Raw genomic sequence first — 22,033 nt, 5'->3', positions numbered from 1 at the left:
AAACTGCCACCAAGCACAGTCCTCCTCAAGGATCCAAACTTGCCAGTGGAAAATCATCACTGAAACAGAAGATATTCCTGCACCACGCTCCATATAGATTGTTGCTGTATTCTGAACTTAATGGTTTTCTTGAGAGTTTTACAGCAGAATTAAAATAATAATAATAATAAAAAAAGATGTTTGCTTATGCACTGATCAAACTAGCACAGAACTCTGTGTGCCTGTATTTTCAACTGGAGAAAAAACATTGAGGAGATTCAATATTTATGTAATGTTTTATGGAAGTTCAATAGAAAAATCCAATATAATTTCCCAATTAAAATCACCTGCTAGTTGAGTTACATCCATTACTATTATCTCAAGCCACTATATACTGAACCTATTCACACAATAGTGTTATGTGAACATGCATAGGTTAAAAATTAGTAATTACTGTCTAGACAATTCACTGTTAGCTATAGTTGAGCGAATATAATGAATAATTTATTTGATTAATTTTGCATTCCTTTTCCTCTTTGTGAATTGATCATGACCATGGAAAACTTGAAAATGTACTCATTTATCAGAGTAATTTTCTGTGAATAATTCTTAGCCTGAACATTTTCCCACAAAACAAACTATTCTTACTTGTGGATTGAAATTCGCATTATGGGATAGAAGCTATGGAGACCACTGGCACTGTCGTTCCTTTTTGCTTAAGCAGATCATCATGGAAATAGCAGCAGTGCTAAAGTGCTTTTACAAAAAGAGAACCCAAACAGTTTGATGCTCATTTTGCTGTGTAAGTTACATAAGAAAACTTACGCAACTTACGAGCAATAGCTAATACTTAATTTTAAACTACAGATGAGGTGGGAAGTCCAACATCTTTACTTTGAGTTTAAAAGCCCACAAGCAAAGGGGGGAAAATAAGCCCCAGCTGAACTGGGGGAACAGTGGGAAAAGATGACTTGCAGGACTTCACTGTCACGGGGCCATCACTTCACAGGGCTGGAGGGCTGCTTTTAACAGAAATTGCTGGGCGCTAGAAACCAGATAATGGTACAGTGTAAGCATTTCTTCTGATCTCTATGGGCAGAGTTGCATTTGAGCTGGCAATCTAGAGGCAGGAGACTAAACAACCATTACAGATGCCTATTCTGACATGGAATTTAATAGCATGTTTTTCCCTTTGAAATTTGCTCTTCATTAGGTGAGCTTCAAAATGGAGCCTGAAACAATGAGGGGCTTTAACTCTGCAGCAGATCAAATGCATTTTGACATCCATACACTTAGGAATAAATGACACACTAATGAGATACAGAGATCAAATGCTCTGTTTGCCACTTAAATCTCCAGCAATATGAAGTGCATCAAGGTTGTTAACCCATGCCTGGCACTCCAGGATGCTGCAGGGACCAAATGGCCCCACATTTTCTTTCTATCAAACTTAATTCTTGTTGCTCCTCCTCTTTCGCAGGGTCAAGGCAACGCTACAGGAATTATCTTGCTCCTGACCACAAGGAAACAAGAGGAGGAGAAAGAGGAAGGATTTGTGAAGGAATGAGGATGAATGAAGTTTGATTTTGGGATTATATTTTCTGCCTTTTTCCTTACACTCTTTTCAACATCCTTACAGGGAGACAGCACAAGCAGCAACAGCAAACACTGGCTGGGATCAGTGTGGAAGTCAGGGCAAGGAACTGAGGAGGGCAGGAATGGAGGAGAGCAGGAATTGAGGAGAACAGGAACTGAGGAGGGCAGGAATGGAGGAGAGCAGGTTTGGGTTCTCCCAAGCATGAGCACAGCAGCCTCACCAGCACTGCTCTCATGGCACTGAGGTTTTGGGCAGTGATATTCCCAGAAGAGGTGGAAAGCAGCTGGAATAATGAGAGTTGTTGCCATTCCAGTGCATTTACCAGCCCAGAATTCCAAGGTCCCAAAGATGATGCAAAACTCTGTTAGCTTCTCCCTGTCCTTGTTCCCACATTTGTGTGATGCCAACATTTCACCCTTTGAAACTCTCTGGATCCATTTCTTCCCCTCCAGCCACAGCATTTATTCCCTCCGGAACACCTGGAATTTGCAGTGCCTGCTCTCCCTGCCCTCAGCAGTGCTGGTGCCTCTCTCCCACTCCCCATGAGTGAGTGCTCTCTTCTGCCTCTGATGGATCTTGAAAGAGCTCACAAAAAAGTGCCAACCAGCACAAAATGCAGCTCGGCCTCCCAGCCCCACAGGAGGCAGAGCCGGGAAACTGCGAATTCACAGACTTCAGAACTGAGCAATGCAGAATATTCCAAAGCTGTCCCAGAGCACTGCACTGGAGCATCCTGGTTATATTAATAAAGCTGCAGCTTAGCATGTGCAGTGAAGCTGAGGCACCTTTGGAAGCAATTTCTTTGCACGTGATAGCTGCTGATAGGCTCCATTACAACTTCTAAAGCTCTTGGATCGCTGCTCTGCTCCATCTTTACGCTGCTGTTTTAATTTAATTTAAAAAATAGAAATTACATGAAAAATAATTCCTAAGCCCAACCGATACCGGGGCCATGTAAATCAGAATAACTACACTGAGGTCAGTGACAGCTTTGAACACAAGTTGTGCAGAACACAAATTTCCTTTAAAAAGGAAAGCATTCTCTGCAGCATGTACATAAGAAATATAGTGTGTGTATATAAAAATATATATCTATATATCTATTTCCACACAATACAAAGTTAATTTATGTAGAAAGGACTCATCTTGCTGTACGTCTTATAAATGCAGGCTGACTACCAAATACTTCTAATAATGCTTCCCCTCCAGCTAGCAGAACAGCTCAAAAACAAACATAATTTTGTTCATGTATGTCCATTATATTCATGTGCTGATTTAATTAACAGTGATTTCAGTATCTTGCAGAGTTTTTCCCTGTTTTACAAATGATGCCCTTTTGATGAGGGCTTTGGTTTGAATTACTGGCCAATCAGCTGTGGACCCAGACTGGAATGCTAAATTAATTGGCAATAAAAGCAGAGTGAGCACGCTGGAAAAACTTACAGATGAGCCAAATTATTGGGTAATTGCTAAGGAACATGAAGAGGTTTTAAGGCAGATAAAGTAAAAGCTTTGCAGCTCCCTCCAGCACACTCTTTCCTGAGTCTGGGTCTTGCTTGGAGCCCCTTCAGGCCAGCTCAGCTCAGCTCAGCTCGTCCCTCTGGCCATCACCCTATCAGGAGGGTCACTGTGCCCTCATTCCTGCCCTGCAGGAGCTCCCACCACTCCTGATCCTCTGTCAAGGGATGCCTCCCTCAGCCTGCACTGAACTCCCATCAGAAAATTTGTCGCAAAAGGAAGCAAACCTAATGGAGCAGAGGTATCCTCAGCTCAGCAGAAGACACCTCTTAGCATTTCCCTCTGCACCTTTATTATTGGAAACACTTACTCCTAACAAGAATTTAGTGCCTGTGCACCCTTGGAGAGGATTTTCTAAGAATAGTAACTGTCCACATGGATCAAAGAGACCTGAGATCATTCTGGCTGCAGGAATGCCTGGATGTCCTCCTACCCTTGATGTATGGTCAGCACGTTACCTCTTCCAAACACAGCTTTATTTAGAAACCCCTGACCAAAGCTGCTCCAGATATTCATCAATCAATTCTGAATCACAGCTTCTTTCCAAAAACAGGCCTGTGTGGTGCAAAGTTGGGGCATCATCAGTCTGATCTTCAGAAAGAGCTATCTCCAGAGCACGGCACTGTCAGTAAGAGGGCAGGGCAGGAAGAAGAGCCTCTGTGCCAAAGGGAGTAACCCCAGGAGCAGCTGCAGCATCGGGTGGGAGCAGGGGGACAGGGCCCTGCATCCTGCCAGGGATGGCCACCTGGAGGAGGTGTGATGCTGGGAGCAGGAGGGGGAAGAGAAGACCCCTTTGCCTCTCCCAGCATTGTGTGTCTGGGTGATCATTAATTAGCTCCAAACCTGCATTTTACAGCGATGACAAAGAGGAGGAGCAAGGCCAGACTTAGGACACCCCAGGGCCCATCATCCAAAGGCAGGTGTGGGTGTGAGCCCAGCGCAGGCATTCCCAGGGCACGGACAATCCTGCCCCATTCCTGTGCTGGGAATGCTTTAAGGACAAACGTGGGATATAAAAAGCCAGCCTGCCATGCTGGAAGAACCTTCATTCCATGAGGTAATCACCTGCATGCATCCAAACTGCAAACAGCTGATAATGTGTGGTCAAATCACTGTAATTTGGGGAGCTTCAGAGTGACTTCCAAGAGGTGGATTAGTGGGAAATGCTGCCTGTAGGACTCGATCCTAAAGGATCTGGAGCACTTGGCATCAGCCTTCTCTGCATGTTCATTAATATTTTGGATATGATTGTAACGAATATCAGCAAGTGTATCTAATTTGATGAAAGCAAATTATTGGTTCACAGTGGAATAACATGGTGCTTTACTCAAGCAAGCATAAAACATGAGGATGAAAACCTCGTATAATCTCCAGCTTTTGTCATTCAATGTTTATCATCCAACACAGTTGAATACAATTCTTATCTTTGATGGATGTGGCACACAATAGCTGTTTTCTTGAGTGCATCATAAATATTAATAGTATTCACAGAGCTTCTTAAAATTTGTCATGTCACATTGCTTTCATGGAAACATTTAAAATGCCATTATTTTTGTCCCACCAATAGCAAATTTTCCTTTCGTTTCTTTCTTTCTTTTTCACTCTCGAAATTAAATGGTAGAGGATGTTTAACTGAGCAGAGGAAAAAAAGGGATAATGGTTCACATTGAGCCATTCCAAAACCTACTTCAGATGCCCAGAATTAGACTGAAAGGGGAAAAAAATGTATTATCCTTTGGAAAACACAATCCAGTTAAAAACGAAACACTTGGTGAAATTGAGGAGATTTGTCTGGAATTTCATTTTTGGAAGAACACTGAGGAAGAACGCTGACATTACCAAAATGGGCGTACTCCACCATATTCAGAACGGGACATTTTCACTTCAGAATAAAAGTGCTTTTTTTCTCCCAAAATAAAATACTTGTACATTATTGTATATATCCTAGGCTGCATCCAGAGCAGTGTGGGCAGCAGGTCAAGGGAGATAATTCTGCCTCTCTGCTCTCATGAGGTCCCACATGGAGAGCTGCCCCAGCCCTGGGACCAACAGCACCAGCACCTGGAGCTGCTGCAGTGACTCCAGAGGAGCCCCCAGAGCTGCTCCAGGGCTGGAGCCCCTCTGGAGCCCGGCTGGCAGAGCTGGGGGTGCTCACCTGCAGAAGAGAAGCTCCAGGGAGAGCTCAGAGCCCCTTGCAGGGCCTAAAGGGGCTCCAGGAGAGCTGGAGAGGGACTGGGGACAAGGCGTGGAGAGGACACAGGGAATGGCTTCCCAGTGAGAGACAGCAGAATGAGAAATGAGGCAGAAATCCCGCCCTGGGAGGGTGGGCAGGCCCTGGCACAGGGTGCCCAGAGCAACTGTGGCTGCCCCTGGATCCCTGGCAGTGCCCAAGGCCAGGCTGCAGCATCCTGGGATAGTGGGAGGTGTCCCTGCCCACAGCAGTGGGTGGCACTGGATGATCTTTAGGGTCCCTTCCAACTCAACCCATTCTCTGATTCTATGATTTAATCAAGTTGAATCAAACACCTCAGTTCTACAAGGAAATAAGTTTTTCTGCTGTTCAACAGCTTTGGTCACTCCAGAATGGCTTTTCAGGGTGTCTGTTCCCAATGGAAGCTGCAATCCCCTGGCCTTGCTCAGTCACACGAAGCCCACGTGGACGTTCTCACAACATCTGCTCCCCACACATTTCTCTCCCAGCGTGTTTTAGAGTCAAAAACTTCCCCTGATCAAACTTAATGAAATCTTCAGTGCTTTGTGTTTTGGCTGATGTGTTTCAAGAAATCTTTTAAAATTTCATCTTTCTCCATAAAATTCACCCTGTGGCTTTCAGAGCATCCTGACAAAACAAAACCATTTAATTCTCTACGACAATTAATTTGGGGATGGTAATAATTGCACAAGCTCCTATCTCTGCCACAGAGACATAAAACACTCGCTATGGGCATGGGAAATAAAGTAATACAAAAGAAGAAGCTCTTTTTTCCTATTCTGTACTCTCTCCACAGTAGTTAATTTGCTCTGAGTTTAAAATCAATCCTTCCAGTGTGGGATTTTGGGAAAGCTCAAGGCTTCAATCCTGCTGCCATTAATCAGTGTTAAAATTCACACTGAAACCTGTGATCTGGGAGCCACAGATTCCAGTTTTATTTAAAAACAATGTTGATAATCCCCTAATATTTCTGGGATGAAGATCTACTCTATATTGAATTTACATTTAAATATTTTTTCTATGAAATGATGAACGTTGGGGAGGACAAAATCCCATTCTGAGCAGGTTCCTTTGCATGCAAAGTACAACAGAAAGGCACTCTTAAAAGGGAACTGCAGGGCCAAAGGTCAAAGTGATTTCAAGTAAGAAATATGCATTAAGTGCAACGGATAAACACATAGGGGACGTTTTTGCACATCAATGCATTTAACCAACTTCTAAAAAATATGTAAATCATCTGGGTTTGCTAGAAATTACTGATCCTATCCTGGTTTTTTTGTACATCAGGATTAAGTGGGTTTGGTTTTTATTTCTGACCCCAGAGCAAGCAAAGAAAAAGCTGCTAAAGTCTGACATTTTCCCATTTAGTTGAAGGGGAAGGTAAGCTGCTTTCTGAGTCTGGGTCAGCTTCCACCTTGGACTGAGTGTGCTCCTTTAATTGGTGTCTCAATATAAGTCCCATGAGCAAACCATGATTTCTGTAGGAAAAATAAATTCTTTAAAGTTTTTTTCCTCAAACAAATCAGGCAAGTGTTGCACCCAGCAACCCCATTTCAACCTGAGTTATAGAAATGGGCATCTCTAAGGACAATTTTTCTGGGTGTTCTTGTCTGGCAGCAGCCAGAAATGCAATTATCCAACGTCCCATTTAAAGGAAACCTCAGCAGAGCAAACACAGCCATCTGTGTAAGCAATTCACAACGTCAGTAAACCATTACTCAACCCATAGCTCACATTTTTGGGGGAGGAAACAAAATTCCTGAAGACATAATTCAGATACTATTCAGATTCAGATTCATAGTTGGAAATACAGCAACGTTTGAGGCTGAGGGGAGCAGAGTCCTGGGGAAATATTGATTGTTGCATTTGAAAACCGCTTTGGAATAATGACAGTCTGGGACTTAGAATTCCATTACTGCACCAGAAAGGATCTGCAGCATGGACATCTAAAAGAGCAGTGCTGCCAGTCACAGACCAAGCCATCATTTTCCCAGATAAGAAGACAATGCCAGGTATTTTTCTATTATTAAGTCTATTGTTCCTCAAGCCTTCAGCCTCAGCTGGAGCCCTCTTATAAGAAACAGCTAAAATACATCTCTTCAATGTCTTATTCTTTACTTTGACTAAGTTCCTGGTTGCCTAGAAACTCTCTAAAAGACCTGGACTTTAATTTTTTCTCTTTTTCTTTATATTTTTGCCAACTGTTAGATAACAGATTAATCAAATCACATTTGTTTGTGACAGAAACCTGGATGCCAGACTCAAAGCTGGGGAAGTGTTTGTTTCTTGCATCCCAGGAGTGCCAGACTCCACTGACGACCTTGCTACTAGCAACTTTCCACAGCTATGGAAATTGCAGATTATGTCTGCTTAGATCAAGAGCAATAACTGAGAATTATGGAATTGTATCATCACTGGACAGGACAGATTTATCTGTGGATTTATTCTGTAATTAGCAGGACACCCACTTCCAAATAATCTTTGCAAGATTATTATATCACATTTTTATATTAAAGCAAATCAAGGTTTAGAGCCAACTTTAGAATGTTCTGATGGACCTTCTGGATGTCTAAAACACCTTCTGTTGCATCAGACATCAACCAGATTCACAACTCCCATCCTATTTTAATGCCATAAACCTTATTTTAAAATAATCACCTGCTGTGTTTAGGGTCAGCTATTCTCACAGCAGAAGGCAGATTCTTCCCCTGATATTCGGTAACACAACAAACAGTGGAACCAGAAAGAGCTTTGGCTCTGCTCTCCTCTCCTTGATCTGCTAGTCTGCTGCATTTGGTGGAAATGGATCACCTTTGCTTTGGGGGACATTAGTTCCACGTGTTAATCTGGACACCAGGTGTTGGAAGAATCAATTAGCAGAGATGTTTATCACCAAAAAGAAGAGGAGATAAGCTCCCAGGAGCAAAACGGCTGATGAATTCAGCTGGCAGTGGATCCTGGAACGTTAAACTGAACAGCCAGATCCTCAGAGGTTCTCGGGGACATGTTTGTGCCCCACAGGAGGATGGTGCTCCAGCCAGAAACCTGCGTGGATCTCCAAACTTCCCTCCTCAGCACCTTCCAGACCCATTTCTAGAGCTAAAATCTCTCATCAACTCTTTATCTCAAGAGGTTATGACAAAAAACTTAGGTAAAACTAAATGTTCCTTCCACTCTCCTCCAAAGAAACCTCCTGGAATCCAATATTCCAGCTCCTGAGTAATCCTCCCATCCATGCTTTTTCACCTGAATTAAATCAGCCTAAAGTGTTATGCAGAGTTTAGGTGACAAAACAGCATTTACATCCTTCAAAGCCACTCATCCCTGCTGTCAGTTGCTCTTAAAGGTATAAATTCTACCTCTTTTCTAACCAAAACCATTTTTAGAGATAATAAGCAAGAGCACTGTAAGATTTTTAAGTGTTTTTAAAAAGTACATTTAAGAATATAAAAGGGACTTAGAAGTCATTCAGAAACAGGTAAAACTAAATTAGACTGACTTCATTTCCATTTAATTTTCTATTCTCATCAAGCTTAGTTTATTCAGGTCTGATTAATTAATGTCTGCAAAGAGTTCTGAAAATATAAAACACTACATAAATACTAAATAATAATAGAGTGCTTAAGGAAAAGCTCATTTGTTAATTTGCATGGAGTTTTAGGAATTAGCATTTATTTATTTCCTCTGTGCAAGCAGGCCCATCCAATCCCTTTTAGCTTTTTTAGTAGAAATTACTTTAGCAGCTACAGGACAATGCATCTTCATGGATTTTATGTGTTCCAGGTCACAGAAAATGCATTTAGGAGGACTTGCAAAGTTGTACAAAGTCAAACCCATGTCCCATCCATCCCACGTGGCTTTGGCTGGTGGCTCCAGGGTCCCTTCCCCCTCCAAACTCCTCCCAGCAGCTGGGAATGAGGGAAATGAGAGCTTGGCTCTGGATTTGCTTTTCCTTTCCATCCATGGTGCTCTGCACCTGAAACCACAATGCCATGTGCAAGATGTTCCTGCAGCACATTCTGTCATTTTTATATCTGATTCACCATTACTGTTTGATAATACTCCATCCACACAATTAGAGTTTTGTTTCATCTCCTACATGCTTCAAAAAAAAGGGAACAGAAGAAAATTCTCTCTTGACTTTTCTGCACATAATTTCTGCCCTATCACTGGGCTGCCAAGTGTAGCCTTTGGCAGTAGGAACTGGAAATTAAAATTATTTGGGGCCTTGTTTCCATTACAAGCATCTTTCCTTGCTTCTGGTCAAGCCAGTGGCCATGCAGAGGAAAACACCAATATTTGGGGGTTGTATGGTGTAATAGAATCAGCACAGACCAACTCAGAAAAGAAGGGTAAATGTTCATGAGGAAGCAAGTAAAACAGGGTGGGTGTTTCTGAGGGAAGTGCTGTAACATCCAGACTCTCTGGCTGTTTCTCTGGTTTTACACCTGAATTTCCCCACTGAAATCCCTGTTCATGTGTAAAGGTCTGGTACTAAAAAGTCCATCAGGCAAAACACAGGTCAAAGGTCCCTCCCAGAAAAGGTGCCTCTGATTTTACCAGGAGATATTTGCACTTTCTAAATAAATCATCAGCTTCAAGTTTCTGCACACGTACACCTCAAACCTTCTGGACACCTCCATCTCCAGAAAGTATTTTGACCTTTTTGTGTAACTCCAACCAGACCTTTTAATAAATTGACACTTTGCAGCTCACTGGACTATTGGGCTCTTTTGGGGAAAAGCAGAGCAGCAAACAGTCCAGTTGTTTGGTTTAGCAATGAAGTTTCCCACACATGCAATGCTAATTTATTTCATTGAAAATGTCCCCACTAATTACAACATTTACCCTCGGAGCACAGGCATGGCAGTGCCATTAATACAGCAGAAGACAACGGCTCCAGAGGAGCTATTTCCATGTACCAGGCCAATAACCCACAAATGGTAAAGGATTTTCACAGAAGACCCAAATGGTTTCCAAGGAGCCATTACGGCACATCAGGTAAATAAAATATTATTGAAATGGATTTTTTGCATTTAAATCACTTGCAGCAGGTGCATAGGAAGCAGCTTATAATAAAAAGGCTCCCATTCCCTGGAATACTAACGAGGATCAACGGAAACATTCAGCAAAAGGAAGCAGGAGCAGGTTCTTACCATGGCCAGAGGAACGATTCCCACAAACATCGTTCGGCTGACGAAGATCTCGGACACCATGAGCTCGCTCACGGAGTCATCCCGTGGATATTCCACCTGCCAGGTGATCTGCTGGGCCCCTGCCAGGCTGCTGGCGTTGTCAATCTCAAAATCCATCTGCAGGATCTCGTAGGAGGTCATGTTTGCTCTGGAAAACAAGGCGAAATTCCCCACAACATCATTAGGATGTTGATAACAAAATGGATTTTCATTTCTCTTTCCTACCCACCAGAAGATTCGCCATTAGGTTTAACATGCAGGCTTGAGACACTGACAGAAACCAAAATAAAACTGCATGTGGGCAACTGCAGAACTTTCTAAGTGAGGTGAAACTGGATCTTTTAGTTTCCTGAAATGGAGGCATTTTTCCCATTAAACTCAGGCATTCATTCTCCATAATCACAATGAACTTACAGAATACGCCACAAACCCTTGGAAAAGCATTGCACAGATGTTGCTAAATTATTTAATATACCATTATTATAATTTTGATGCTGCAGAACAACAGAATACTTGGCCATTCCTCATGTTGTACCAGAAATGAGCTCTTGTGGGGGGAAAAAAAGTCTTTCAAACCCAAACTCGTCTTTATCTCAGTGAAAAAATGGATTTGCAGAAATTATACATGACAAGAAATGAGGGGTAGATTATCTCTATTTTCAATTCATGCCAACATTCTCCTCATCAGTGGTGCAGACTTGTAATTATATGGCAATCCTGTATTTCTCATCTGGAAATAAAAGTTTAAAAGTAAAGAAATGGATGTAAATGCACAGCATTCAGAACTGAATTTAAGAATTACTTCTGCTTCCTTTCTTAACAACAACTCTTAGCACTTCCCTCAGGTCCAAAACTATGTAAATATTAATAATTAATCCTCAGGTTAGAAAAACAGATCTTGTTTTTGTGTTACAGAGAAGCAAACAGACGCCAAGATTTAACCAACAGCACTCGGCGTATCCACAGCAGGGATCTGTTTAGAAAGCAGACCTTTGCTCATCTGAACTTCCCCAAAAATTGAGTTGTTTTACAAATCACACAAAGTTTACATACAAATATTTACAAAGCATACAAGTTCCTGCCCCACCCTCCCAGACAGACCCTGCAGTGCAGAGACCTGGTGGAGGTTACAAAGCATGGAGAGGGGATGGAAATGCAGCTCTGACTGCAGAGGCAGCTGCTTCTTCTGTTGGAGAGACAGCTGATTTTATCAATATTGCTGAAGTTTTGGGGTGAAATCTGAATCTGCTGTATGCCAGGCCAATGGTACATTCATCATCTGTGTGCCCCTTCCCCAAAGCAGGCACTCCAAGAGCTGTGCTCACAGAAAGTTTTAGCTGTTGCTGCAGACAAGAGAGACTCAAAACATCCTTTTCCTCTTCCCAAATGCACAGAGGCAGAATCTGGGTTTGCCATATGTTTTTGAAGGAGCACTGTAAAGGAAAAAATCTGAGCAGGAATTATTGATTTTCGTGTTTTCTTTCTGACAACAAACTACCTAAACATATGCTTCAGTGCCTGGAGGATGAATACTCTCCACGCTGACAGAAAGATAATATCCACCTCCAGGCAAAACTAGAAGCTATTAAGGCATCTTTTGTGTGGCCAACCAAACAACCAGCAAAAACCTTTTAAGATAAATTTTATTACATAATAATAGGGATGTAATTAAACCGTTTCTGTTCAAAACATAACCACTGTGGGCACCAACTCAACTTCCTAGTTCTTTGTGTATCACCTCCAGCAGTCTGTTTTATCTAAATGACATAAAATTAATTTGCTCACAACACAGAAATAAGATTTAGATATGAGCTTTACACTAACTATGGATTTAGATACTGGGCCTGTCAAGGTGTGTTTAGGTTTGCAATTTCACTTCAGTCTGTTCAAGTCAATAGTTGCCACTCATAAAAACACTGAGGAGTGGTTTCAAATTGAGAACAAAACCACCAATGGAGGATTTGGGTACAGATCCACCAATTAAATAATAGGGCAGGTTAGCCTGCAGTGACAAATCTGTTCCACAGGTCCCACTGACCAGCACTTCTTTGAGTTCAGTCCACCACGCCCTCAATTTCCTTTCCTGTTTTTCTTTTTACACATCCAGAAAGAAACCACAACTGTGGGTTTATACCTTATACATAAACTTTCCTCAGGTCCACCTATATTAACTGTGAATTAAAACAAAGCTGCTCCCCCAGGCCTCGATCCTGGTTCCAAAGAGAATCCTTGTCATCACTTGGAAAAACAACGTCAAATGTTTGGCAAAGGTTTTCTGCTTTGTCTCAGAAGCCAATTATGTAGCATGACATGTTAATATTGATTAAAGAAGGCTCCACTGCTCTCTTGGGCTTCTGCTGAAAGAGATGGCCTTGAACCATCTTTCACCTACAGAGCCTCCCCTGAGTGCACAGCTTTAGCAAACCAGGATTCAGCCTTCTGCACTCTTATTCCCCAGCAGGTGAATGAATTTTCTCTAAAATTATGGTCTTCTTTTGTCCTCTTTAGAGATTCAGCCTTGGAGCAATGCCAGGTGCTGCAGTATCTGGGACACCGAGTACCCCACGGACGAATTCACCCTCTTTGTTCTGAGCCTCTTCCCCGGTTACAACTGTAACCAACTCGTGATAAAACCTGCAAAGTGAATTTCTTTCATGCTCAGACTAGTGCTCACCTACTGGCTGCTGCATCTCTTATCCTACAGAGGTTTCCTAGTAGAAAGACTGGTATTACATTCATAATTCTTGCAATTTATTAACCACCCTCTGTAATACCATGTGGGAGACCACTGCCTTTTTCCACTGAAATTGATGGAGGTTGCTAAAGTAAAACCAGAGATAAATTAAACCATAATCAAGACCTCAAATGCCAGCATTTACTTATGTCAGCTCCATTAGCTGATAAATTCACATCCCAACACCTGCATTTAAATTTCTCTCCTGGCTCTGCAACATATCACTGAAACCCGTTTTAAAAGCAGGAGTTCCACCCTGCCATGGCAAACCTTCAGCTTTTGGTCTGATTTGTGACTGGGGGTCAGAACCTTGGTCTTTGTAGCCGCTGTCGATCTGCAACTGCCTGGTGAAGACAAAATGCCACCAGTGGGAAAATCCACAAGCAGAGAAGACAAGGACTGTAACTCATGCTGTTATCAGCCATTAAATCCCGTTAAACCAAACTTTATTCTATCAAGATTTTTCAGCTTTTCCTGAAGACTTATTTCATTTTTCTCTTAAATAAGTTTGCACTCTTGGGGAGAGTCTGATGGAATCCAAGGACTATAAATCACTTCTCCTTTTCACATCTTTCCTCTCTTTTTAGTTAAATGTTTCTATTGTCCAGTGAAGTTTTTTCCCGGTTTAGGATTTTGCCAAACTCTGGTTTAGAGAAGCAATAAAAAATAAAAAGTCAAAATTACTTTTATAAAAAAAGATTATTTCCTGCAAGCACAAGGAAAAGACCTTATAATTTTAGGCAGCTGGCATGCTTGCTAATAAGTCCATTTCTATGGAAATGAGTTCATAACTATTAATTTTGCCTGCTCCTGATCTATTCTTGATGAGCCTTTCAAATTTAGAAAAGCGCTTCATGATTCTCTCAATTTGGTAATTACTAACTCCCTTTGATGAATCCAGCCCAGTGTTTCAGACGTGAGACATTCATTACACATTTTTCTCTCTGGTGAGAGGAGGAAAAAAACCCCATGGGTCTTTTTGGATTTATTTCCTCTCACAAACTCCTGTAAGTAGGTCCTCTTCTTCAAATGGTGATTTATAATCCTATTTGTGTACTTTCACAATCCTGTCTCTGCTAGGGGCTAGAAGAGTCCCCAAATCCATGGGATTTCTGCACAATCTCCCATTGTCTGGCCTCATATCTATCTAATGCATTTGAACCAGGTCCCAAACAGCCCAGTCACGCTTTGTATCACGCACAGTCCCCACTCCACACCCAGCTGTTGGGACCTGTGGTTGGGATCCCAGTGTGGAGTAGAGTCTGAGCACAGAAAGGCAAATCCATTCCAAACAAAGCCAGCCTTAGCTCCAACCAGCTCCAGAGCAAAGAGTTACTGGGACAGGAAAGTGTTTAAGTCCCAGAACTTTCCCAATAGACACATCCACGTGGGCAGTATTAAGTGTTTCTATGGAACTGGACAGCTCATTTTTATAAAATATTAGCTCACTGTGAGGGTCCAGCATAGCTCTGATGTGAGAGGTTTTAACCAGCACCATGAAACCACCCGACACTGAAATAACGACGAGTTTAATTTGTCCAAGCCCAACATGGAATTACTGAATTAATGGAATGATACTCAGTGACTGATGTTAGGGCAGCAGCAACAGCACAACTGGTTCGTATTTACCTTAACTAAAGAAATGCCTGTGAATCACTGTTAAGAAAGATTTGCATTGCTGACCAACCTGAAGGGCGTGCCCTGTGTGTTTGGGGGGAGAGAGATGCAGGATGACAGCTCAGGGCACTCTGCAGTGCCACACTGATGCCATGATGATTTTTGCCTTTTCTTTTATACCCCTGTTATACCTTTTTACAACTTCTGTATTCTCAGTGCTTTTTGCCTACATTCTTGGACTTGCTTTTTCAGCTAAGAGACTAAACATTTTAGAAGCTTCCTAGTTATGGATCAGTGTGCCCCAGAGCCCAAGGTCCTCTCCAGAACACATTCTGTAAACTGAGATAGAACCATCCAGGGGAAGGCTCCTTGGGGAGGGGGGCTCATTTGAGCCTCTCATTGGGGAATCCTTGATAGATCTGCTAATTAGTAACACCTAGAATGTTAGACCTTTTGGGGGTGCGCTGTGGTGTGCATTTCAGTGCATTCAACCTGGACATGTGCACCTAAGGATCCTTAAAATAAATACCAAGGTAAAATCCCTTTTTCCCTTCTAACCGTGTTTGACTCTTGATTTTAAGACCAGGAAAAGGCATCAACACCGAGGCTTTGCTGGCTCACACTCAGGGGTCAGCAACAACTGCGTTGGTAAAAGTCAGGGCCTTCTATTACTGCAGTTGGCTGTTACAGGAAATCACGAGTTCCATTCACTCATAAAACAATGTTTTCAGTAAATGGCAATTTGTTTATGAGACCCACAGCAGTGTTAACAATACCCTAAAAAATGGAGGTATTGGAAAATAATTAAATGTGTGGTATCGTGTTGCTTGAGAGTCTTTTTGGGGTTGATAATGGCCAGTTCTTACTCTGACAAAATGTAACCAAATTCAGTAAGAATTCAGTGACCTTACATTAACAAGGCACGTTAGTTTATAAAATACTTCAGTGGAAAGGTCTCACTTCTTTGATCTCAAGAGATTTAATTTTGTAAGTATGGTTTACAGAAGAGCAAACACTTACAAGAGGAGGCTTTTCAAAAAGTGATTGAAAATGCTCAAGACCCTAATTTCTTGCCGGAATCAAATGAAGCAGCAGATGGCCAGGACCTCTCAGGGAAAAGATCCAGACTAAAGGTCCTGACCTTCTCCCCCTGAGAAAATTAAGATCCTAGCAGCGTGAGATGAAGGAAATGAAAGCAAATACCTACCAAGGGCAGCATGCAGTTTCTGAATTATGAAGATTTGCATATTGACAATCCTTCTACCTCACTGGGTGCTGCCTTCCTGCACAGGGGCACCTCCGAACAGGAGCTGGCAGCAGCTGCCACCTTGAACACCTGGGTGTGTTCCCACAGCTACAACATCCTTACACCACCTCGCTGAGGTGAAGCACCTGGCGTTTCACACAGGGTTTGACTTTAGGAAGGCTGTCAAAACCTCAACCCTTTTCTCCCAGCATAAATAATTCCAATGAGGCTGTAAGGACACAAAGCTGTGCCAGAACTTGGAGCTGCTCTCCTGCCAGGGTGGTTTGCTGAAGAAGGGCCCTGGAGATGGAGCCCTGCAGAGATGAGAGCAGGGTCCTGCCAGAGCTGCAGTGAGGATGCACATCCCCAAAACCCAGGGCAAACCCCACACACATCCTGAGCACTCCTGCAGGCTCTGGCACCCACGTGCAGAGGTTCAGAGGGCACAGTGCCACTGTGCCCTATGCACAGCCCCCACAGGGTTTGTTCTGAGGGACACCAGGCAGCAAGGGAGACACAAACCCTGAGGAACGCCCTGCTCGTGCCTCATCCATGCCACAGCACAGCAGGGCAGGAGTCCCAAAGACAGGATGGCTGGAAAGTGGAAATGAAGTCTGCAGGGATGGAAGAAGTTTGCTTGGTTTCCTCTCATGATGCATTTCAAAAACTCAGTTTACCATTTGCTCTGCTGTCTAACTTGCTTTTGTTGTCCATATTTTCCCAAACACTTTTTGGTGCCTCATCTTGGTTTTCTTCACTGCCCTAAAAGTTCATGCTCTTCACAGATATATGGGCAAAGAAAATGGCTACAGAGGACAAACCCAAGCTGCTAAATCCATTAAGAATGTATGGATTGACACAGCAAGTTTTAATAATCCAGTAAAAGCCATAAAAACAATGAGAAAATATTTTTGTTCAAAACACACCACCAAGAGCAGGTATTATTATGTTATTTTGCTTAGCCAACATTTTCCCACCACTGAAAACAATAAATCTAGATAATGAGCAAACCTTTTAAGCTCCTCAGCTTCTTCCACTGCCAATTCACAACTGTGCTGCTCACTAACAATGTGCAATAGCTTCCACTTTATTTGATTTTATCAACATCATCATGACAACCCTGGAGACAACTGAGACAATTGCTTCAATTATTTTTATTTGCTTGCACCCTTGTGACAGTGCACAGAAATGCTTCTGGTAAAAGAGTCCTTAGATACTCTTTAAGCCAAGCTTTAACAAAACAACCTTTAGGACTGAACTCAGGATGAGTGTAATTGGTGAGCTCCACTGGTAGCATTGCTGGGCACTGGGAGCCCATTTGTACCTTTGTCATTACTCTCCCCTTTTGGAACAGTGTGCAGTCTTTTGGGGCTTAAAAAAGCATTTTGATTGCTCTGGAATATTTTTCTGACTACTATTTAGAACTTCTTTATTGCTGTGTTGTGTATTTCTTAAAATAAAGATTCTCTGTCAGGAGGAAGTATCTTGTTGGGAAACACAACAAACACATCCAGTAGGAAACTGGGGCCAGGGTTTAGCTGATGTTGGATGCAAATATAGAGGGAGCTATTGTTGTTTAAAAAATAAGAATGATTTTATGATGAAAGACTTCTGCTGAAACCTATCCAGTTAATAAATATCAACAGCCCAAATGGTGCTTATGATTTTTCTTTAACTATTGAGAAATTCTTACATTTTTTACATGCCATAATCACATGGTCTATTTTCAACATTGCTGTGAAAGCAGCTGAAATATATTATAAAGCAGAGATGAGTTTTTAAATAACCAATGACTGAAAATTAAGGATAATAAATTCAGTGACATAAGAAGCTCTTTGCAGCGCAGGAACTCACATACAAAGATCTCAGCAGACTCTCCAAAGGCCTTTAAAAGAAGCAGAGTGGAGCTCAGGGAGCCTGGATGACCCAAGGCACAGGGAACTTCAGCCAAGCTGAGCGTGAAGTTAATGCAGCAAACATTTCACTGCACCTCAGAGGAAACACAGGGGAGGGGCAGGGGCATCCAGAGGTGGAGATAGGAAGTATTCCCTGGAAATGCTTGGTGACACACTGGGCTGTCCATATTGCCACCACACGGGCAAATCCATGAGTTTCCTGCAGGTAACAAAGCAGAAGAGAAAGGCCACTCCTAACCCAGCTCCTCTGCTGTCCCCACACCGGACACCAGCTCAGCACAGCTGAAGATGCTTCATTCAGACTCTTGCTCTTCCCCAGACAACTGTTAAATGGAGACATGCAACAGTTTAATTTATCTGTACCTCTTCCAGATTTAGTGTGAGCCTCGGGAGGAGTGCTCCTACATGGCAGCTCCTGAACATGCACAATCACGTGAGGCTCTGGAGCTCTGCGTTAACAAATACTCACACAGCTTCCTCACCTTCCTAGACAGAGATGAGACCTGGGTAAGTGACCTGGAGACACCCTAACAGCTCAGACCACATCTCCAGCGAGATTCCTTGACATTTTAAACACTTCACTATTTTTATGTGACATTAGCATTATGTGATCGGACTTTTCCCTACCCAGCGATCCCATGAGAAAGGAAAACCCCTACTAGAACTAGGAGGAAGTTCCTTGCAATCCCGTTGCTGTTTTGATTTCAGAATTACAATTGAGGCTGACAGCTCAATCTCCCTGGGGAGAAAAATCAACCAGAGGGGATGTAGAGATGCAAATTCCCCACGCACCGAGTTTCTGAATGAAAGCAAAAGGGAGCCAGGCTGCAGCCTGTGACACGAGTACACCTAGAGTGCTGCAGGATACACGGAACGGTGACAAATGGGGCTCTCCTCCTGAGCATTCAAAAAGTCTGATTCAACACTTTTGAACTTAATCCTTTGCTTAATAGGCAGACTGTGTAAAAGACTAAATAACCAGTGCCAAACAGCAAAGACAATGGGAAGTTAAAAACCAGTCCATATATTCCTTTCTACGGCTTGCTAAGGCTGCACAGAACTCACAGATCTGCTGTAGAGGCTGCTGTAATGCCACCTGCATGAAATAATTAAAGAAAAACTCAAAATAGGGGCATGGCAAGAATTATTTCATGCCTCCTACCTTCTCTTCAGCTCCAAACAGGTTTAAGCACCTAATGAACTAGATGTGGCTTTCTTTGAATCCAGTGTACTCTTAGATGGAGAGGGAATGTGCAGGGTGTCCTGTGGCCAATTCACACTTGTGCTAAGAAATAAATGCCCATGGCAACATCCTCAAAGCAGTGAGGGCAGGGAGCAGGGCAGCAAATTAACATCAGCACAAGCAGGACCTCCTCTCTCCCCACTTCCCTGACAGACACATGGTGTGCACAAAATTGTTTTATTTTAAAGGCTGATAATTATGTTTTACAAAAGAGTTAAGCTCTTCCTCTCGCTGTTGGTACCAACTGAACAGACAGTAAAAACATGAAAGTGAAACTGGCACAGAAACACCAGTTTCCCATGTTTTAATTAATAAACAAGATTAATTCATCCAGCTGAGCAAACACAGGGTGGATCAGGGGCTGCATTCAGTGTATGAGCAGAAAGAGCCAGCTGCAGTGAGTCTCTGTACCTCCACCCTTTGCTAGCTGAGTTTAAAGTCCTGATCTTCACACCAAAACTACAAGCAAGAGATAAACAAAGAGTTCTAATGTAAATCACCATATTAAAAAACTATTTTTGTCCTTAAAATGAATCAGAATTTCCCTAGACACGCAAAGATAACTCCAAATAATAATGCAGAGGGGTGGATTTAATATTTCTCCTTTTAAAAATCATTCCACAATTATTTTTGAATGGCACAAAAGTAAGGTCAACACCACAGTCACCCGAAACATCTCCAGGTCACCTTTCCAAAGGGCAAGCACGACTTTGTCACACTTGCAAGACAGCGATTTTCCAGTGCAGTGACAGCTCAAGGGGAGCTGCTGGGACATTGCTCAAAGCCAAGGCCATACCCTGAGCAAATGGGGGCAGGCACAAGTGAGGAATAAGGGAGGTTAATTCATTCAGCATCTGAAAAGGAATAATTAGAAACAGAAGGGGGAAGTGGTGTTCCACCCGGCCTATCCTGCCCCCTTGGCTGTATGGTAAAAGCCAAAACATGATCCCAGAACTTCATTCCAATGGATTTCCTCAGCAATGAAGCCTTTAACAACCTGAGATGGACTGGGCTGGGTGTCCAAGCTGACCAGACACCTGAAGGTTGGGAAGAATCACACCGAGGACATTTCCATCCCAGCTCTTCTCAGGGAGTCTGAACAATGACCCAAAATGGCAAAATGACCCAAATACAACAGTAACAACAACACTGCTGTGGTAGATGTGGACATTGACTCCCTTATTACCCACTGTAATAGTCACACAATTTGGGCCCAGTTTTGCATTTTCATTTTCCTTGCTACTATCAAAAATTTTACCCAAGCAAGAATACCAGCTGTCATAAAGAACAAAGAGCCAGATAAAAGGATTTCTAGAAAAAGAAGGCAGGCTCCTGTAAGCACTGCAAATCATGCTAAACTACATAAAATATCCCTAACATCACGGGTTAATGTAAAGCAGAATGTACAAAATCATTCTCCTTCTATTCCTCTCTTTTCTGAATCTCTTCAGGATTTCATAATCTCTTCCCTTCTCCCGCCCCTCTCCCAACTCCCTTCCTCCCCATACAAGAATATGCTCAGCCCTGGAAAATTGTTTAGCTGAAATCCTTAGATTTTGTCGAGCCCTGGCATTCTTTGGACAGCTGTATTTACACCCGTGGCTGCTGGGTAGTCATGCTGGAAGCAATTAGCTTTCATGCTTTTTCAATATCGCCTTTCAAAAACTTTGAGATCCCTCATCTCCATTGATTTAGATGTAGAGAAGCACAGAAAAAAAAAATTTAAAAGAGAGTTCATCCATATGCTGAGCTCCTTTAGTCGAATTCAAATGCAGCAACTTCAGCTCCCCACCACCTAATGAATGCCACCACAGACACGTTCCCAGCCCAGCAGGGGAAATGCTCAAAGGCCTTGAAAACCATCACCACAACACTCAAAGCCAGCAGCTTCCAACACTGCTGGGTCCAGGAAAGGTTCAGCAGCCAGCAGCCATCTCTCATGGAGTGGGACAGGTCGCCTTTGAGCACGTCTGTGGAGTTTAACAACACTTTCAAGTGTGTCCTTTATATTTTTCTAAGAGAAAAATCTGTCACTGCTGGACTATTTAAAAGAAGAGAAAAAAAGGAATGGAAAGAAAAACATAAGACCGTAGCTAAATGTATACTGATTGCAGTAATTGCATCCATTCCTCTGCTGGAAATCTTACATTGTATTTCTAATATGTGCTGATAAGTGCATTCACAACATGATTAACTGCCTCCAGACAAGAATGGCTATTATGTTTAACAGACTGATTAGCAAGTGACATAGCTGCAAACTGTACTCCTGGTAAATTGGCTGCTTTTAAATTACAGCAACTTTTTTATGGTTCCATTTTTAAAATTCAATGGCTTGTTACACATATGCAACGTAAATTCCTATCTGACAGTAAGTAATAGAGGATACTGAGCTTTTAACTTTTAATCTTCAGATCTCAATTAAAGCATTGCTCATTTTCTTTTTAATTACACTGAAATCTGCACCATACATGGCTCTTATCAGGCATCATCTCATTTTCAATATTGGTCTCTCAAAACCTGCCCTTAAACACAGGGACAGTGATTTCATTCCATCTCTTTCAGAAGTTCTGCCTTATTTTTGCTGGTTCTGTAAGCAGACAACTAAGACAGGATTTAGTGTATTCTTCCCAGGATTTGATTAATTCCCTCTTCTCACAGCTACAGGCACCTTTCCCATGGACTCTCACAGAAGCCCTGGTGCCCTCAGAGCAGGGCAAAGGGAAGAAGAGCCAGGTCTGTCCCTGCTCACCTCCTGGAACTAAACCACAGATCTCAA

General features: G+C 42.5%; 1 protein-coding gene across 2 annotated transcripts in view; it reads right to left on the bottom strand.

Moving 5' to 3' along the window:
* The window catches only part of TMEM132B (transmembrane protein 132B), a 221,604-nt gene that overhangs the window by 55,291 nt on the left and 144,280 nt on the right, over positions 1 to 22,033 (bottom strand). For both annotated transcript variants that reach the window (XM_032127941.1, XM_032127942.1), the window contains exon 4: positions 10,463 to 10,649. In XM_032127941.1, the coding sequence (XP_031983832.1) occupies positions 10,463 to 10,649 (187 nt within the window). The remainder of the gene's footprint in view (positions 1 to 10,462; positions 10,650 to 22,033) is intronic.

The sequence above is a fragment of the Corvus moneduloides genome, chromosome 18 (genome assembly GCF_009650955.1).
Source record: "Corvus moneduloides isolate bCorMon1 chromosome 18, bCorMon1.pri, whole genome shotgun sequence".
Taxonomy (NCBI): domain Eukaryota; kingdom Metazoa; phylum Chordata; class Aves; order Passeriformes; family Corvidae; genus Corvus; species Corvus moneduloides.
This window is presented reverse-complemented; position numbering and strand designations above follow the sequence as displayed.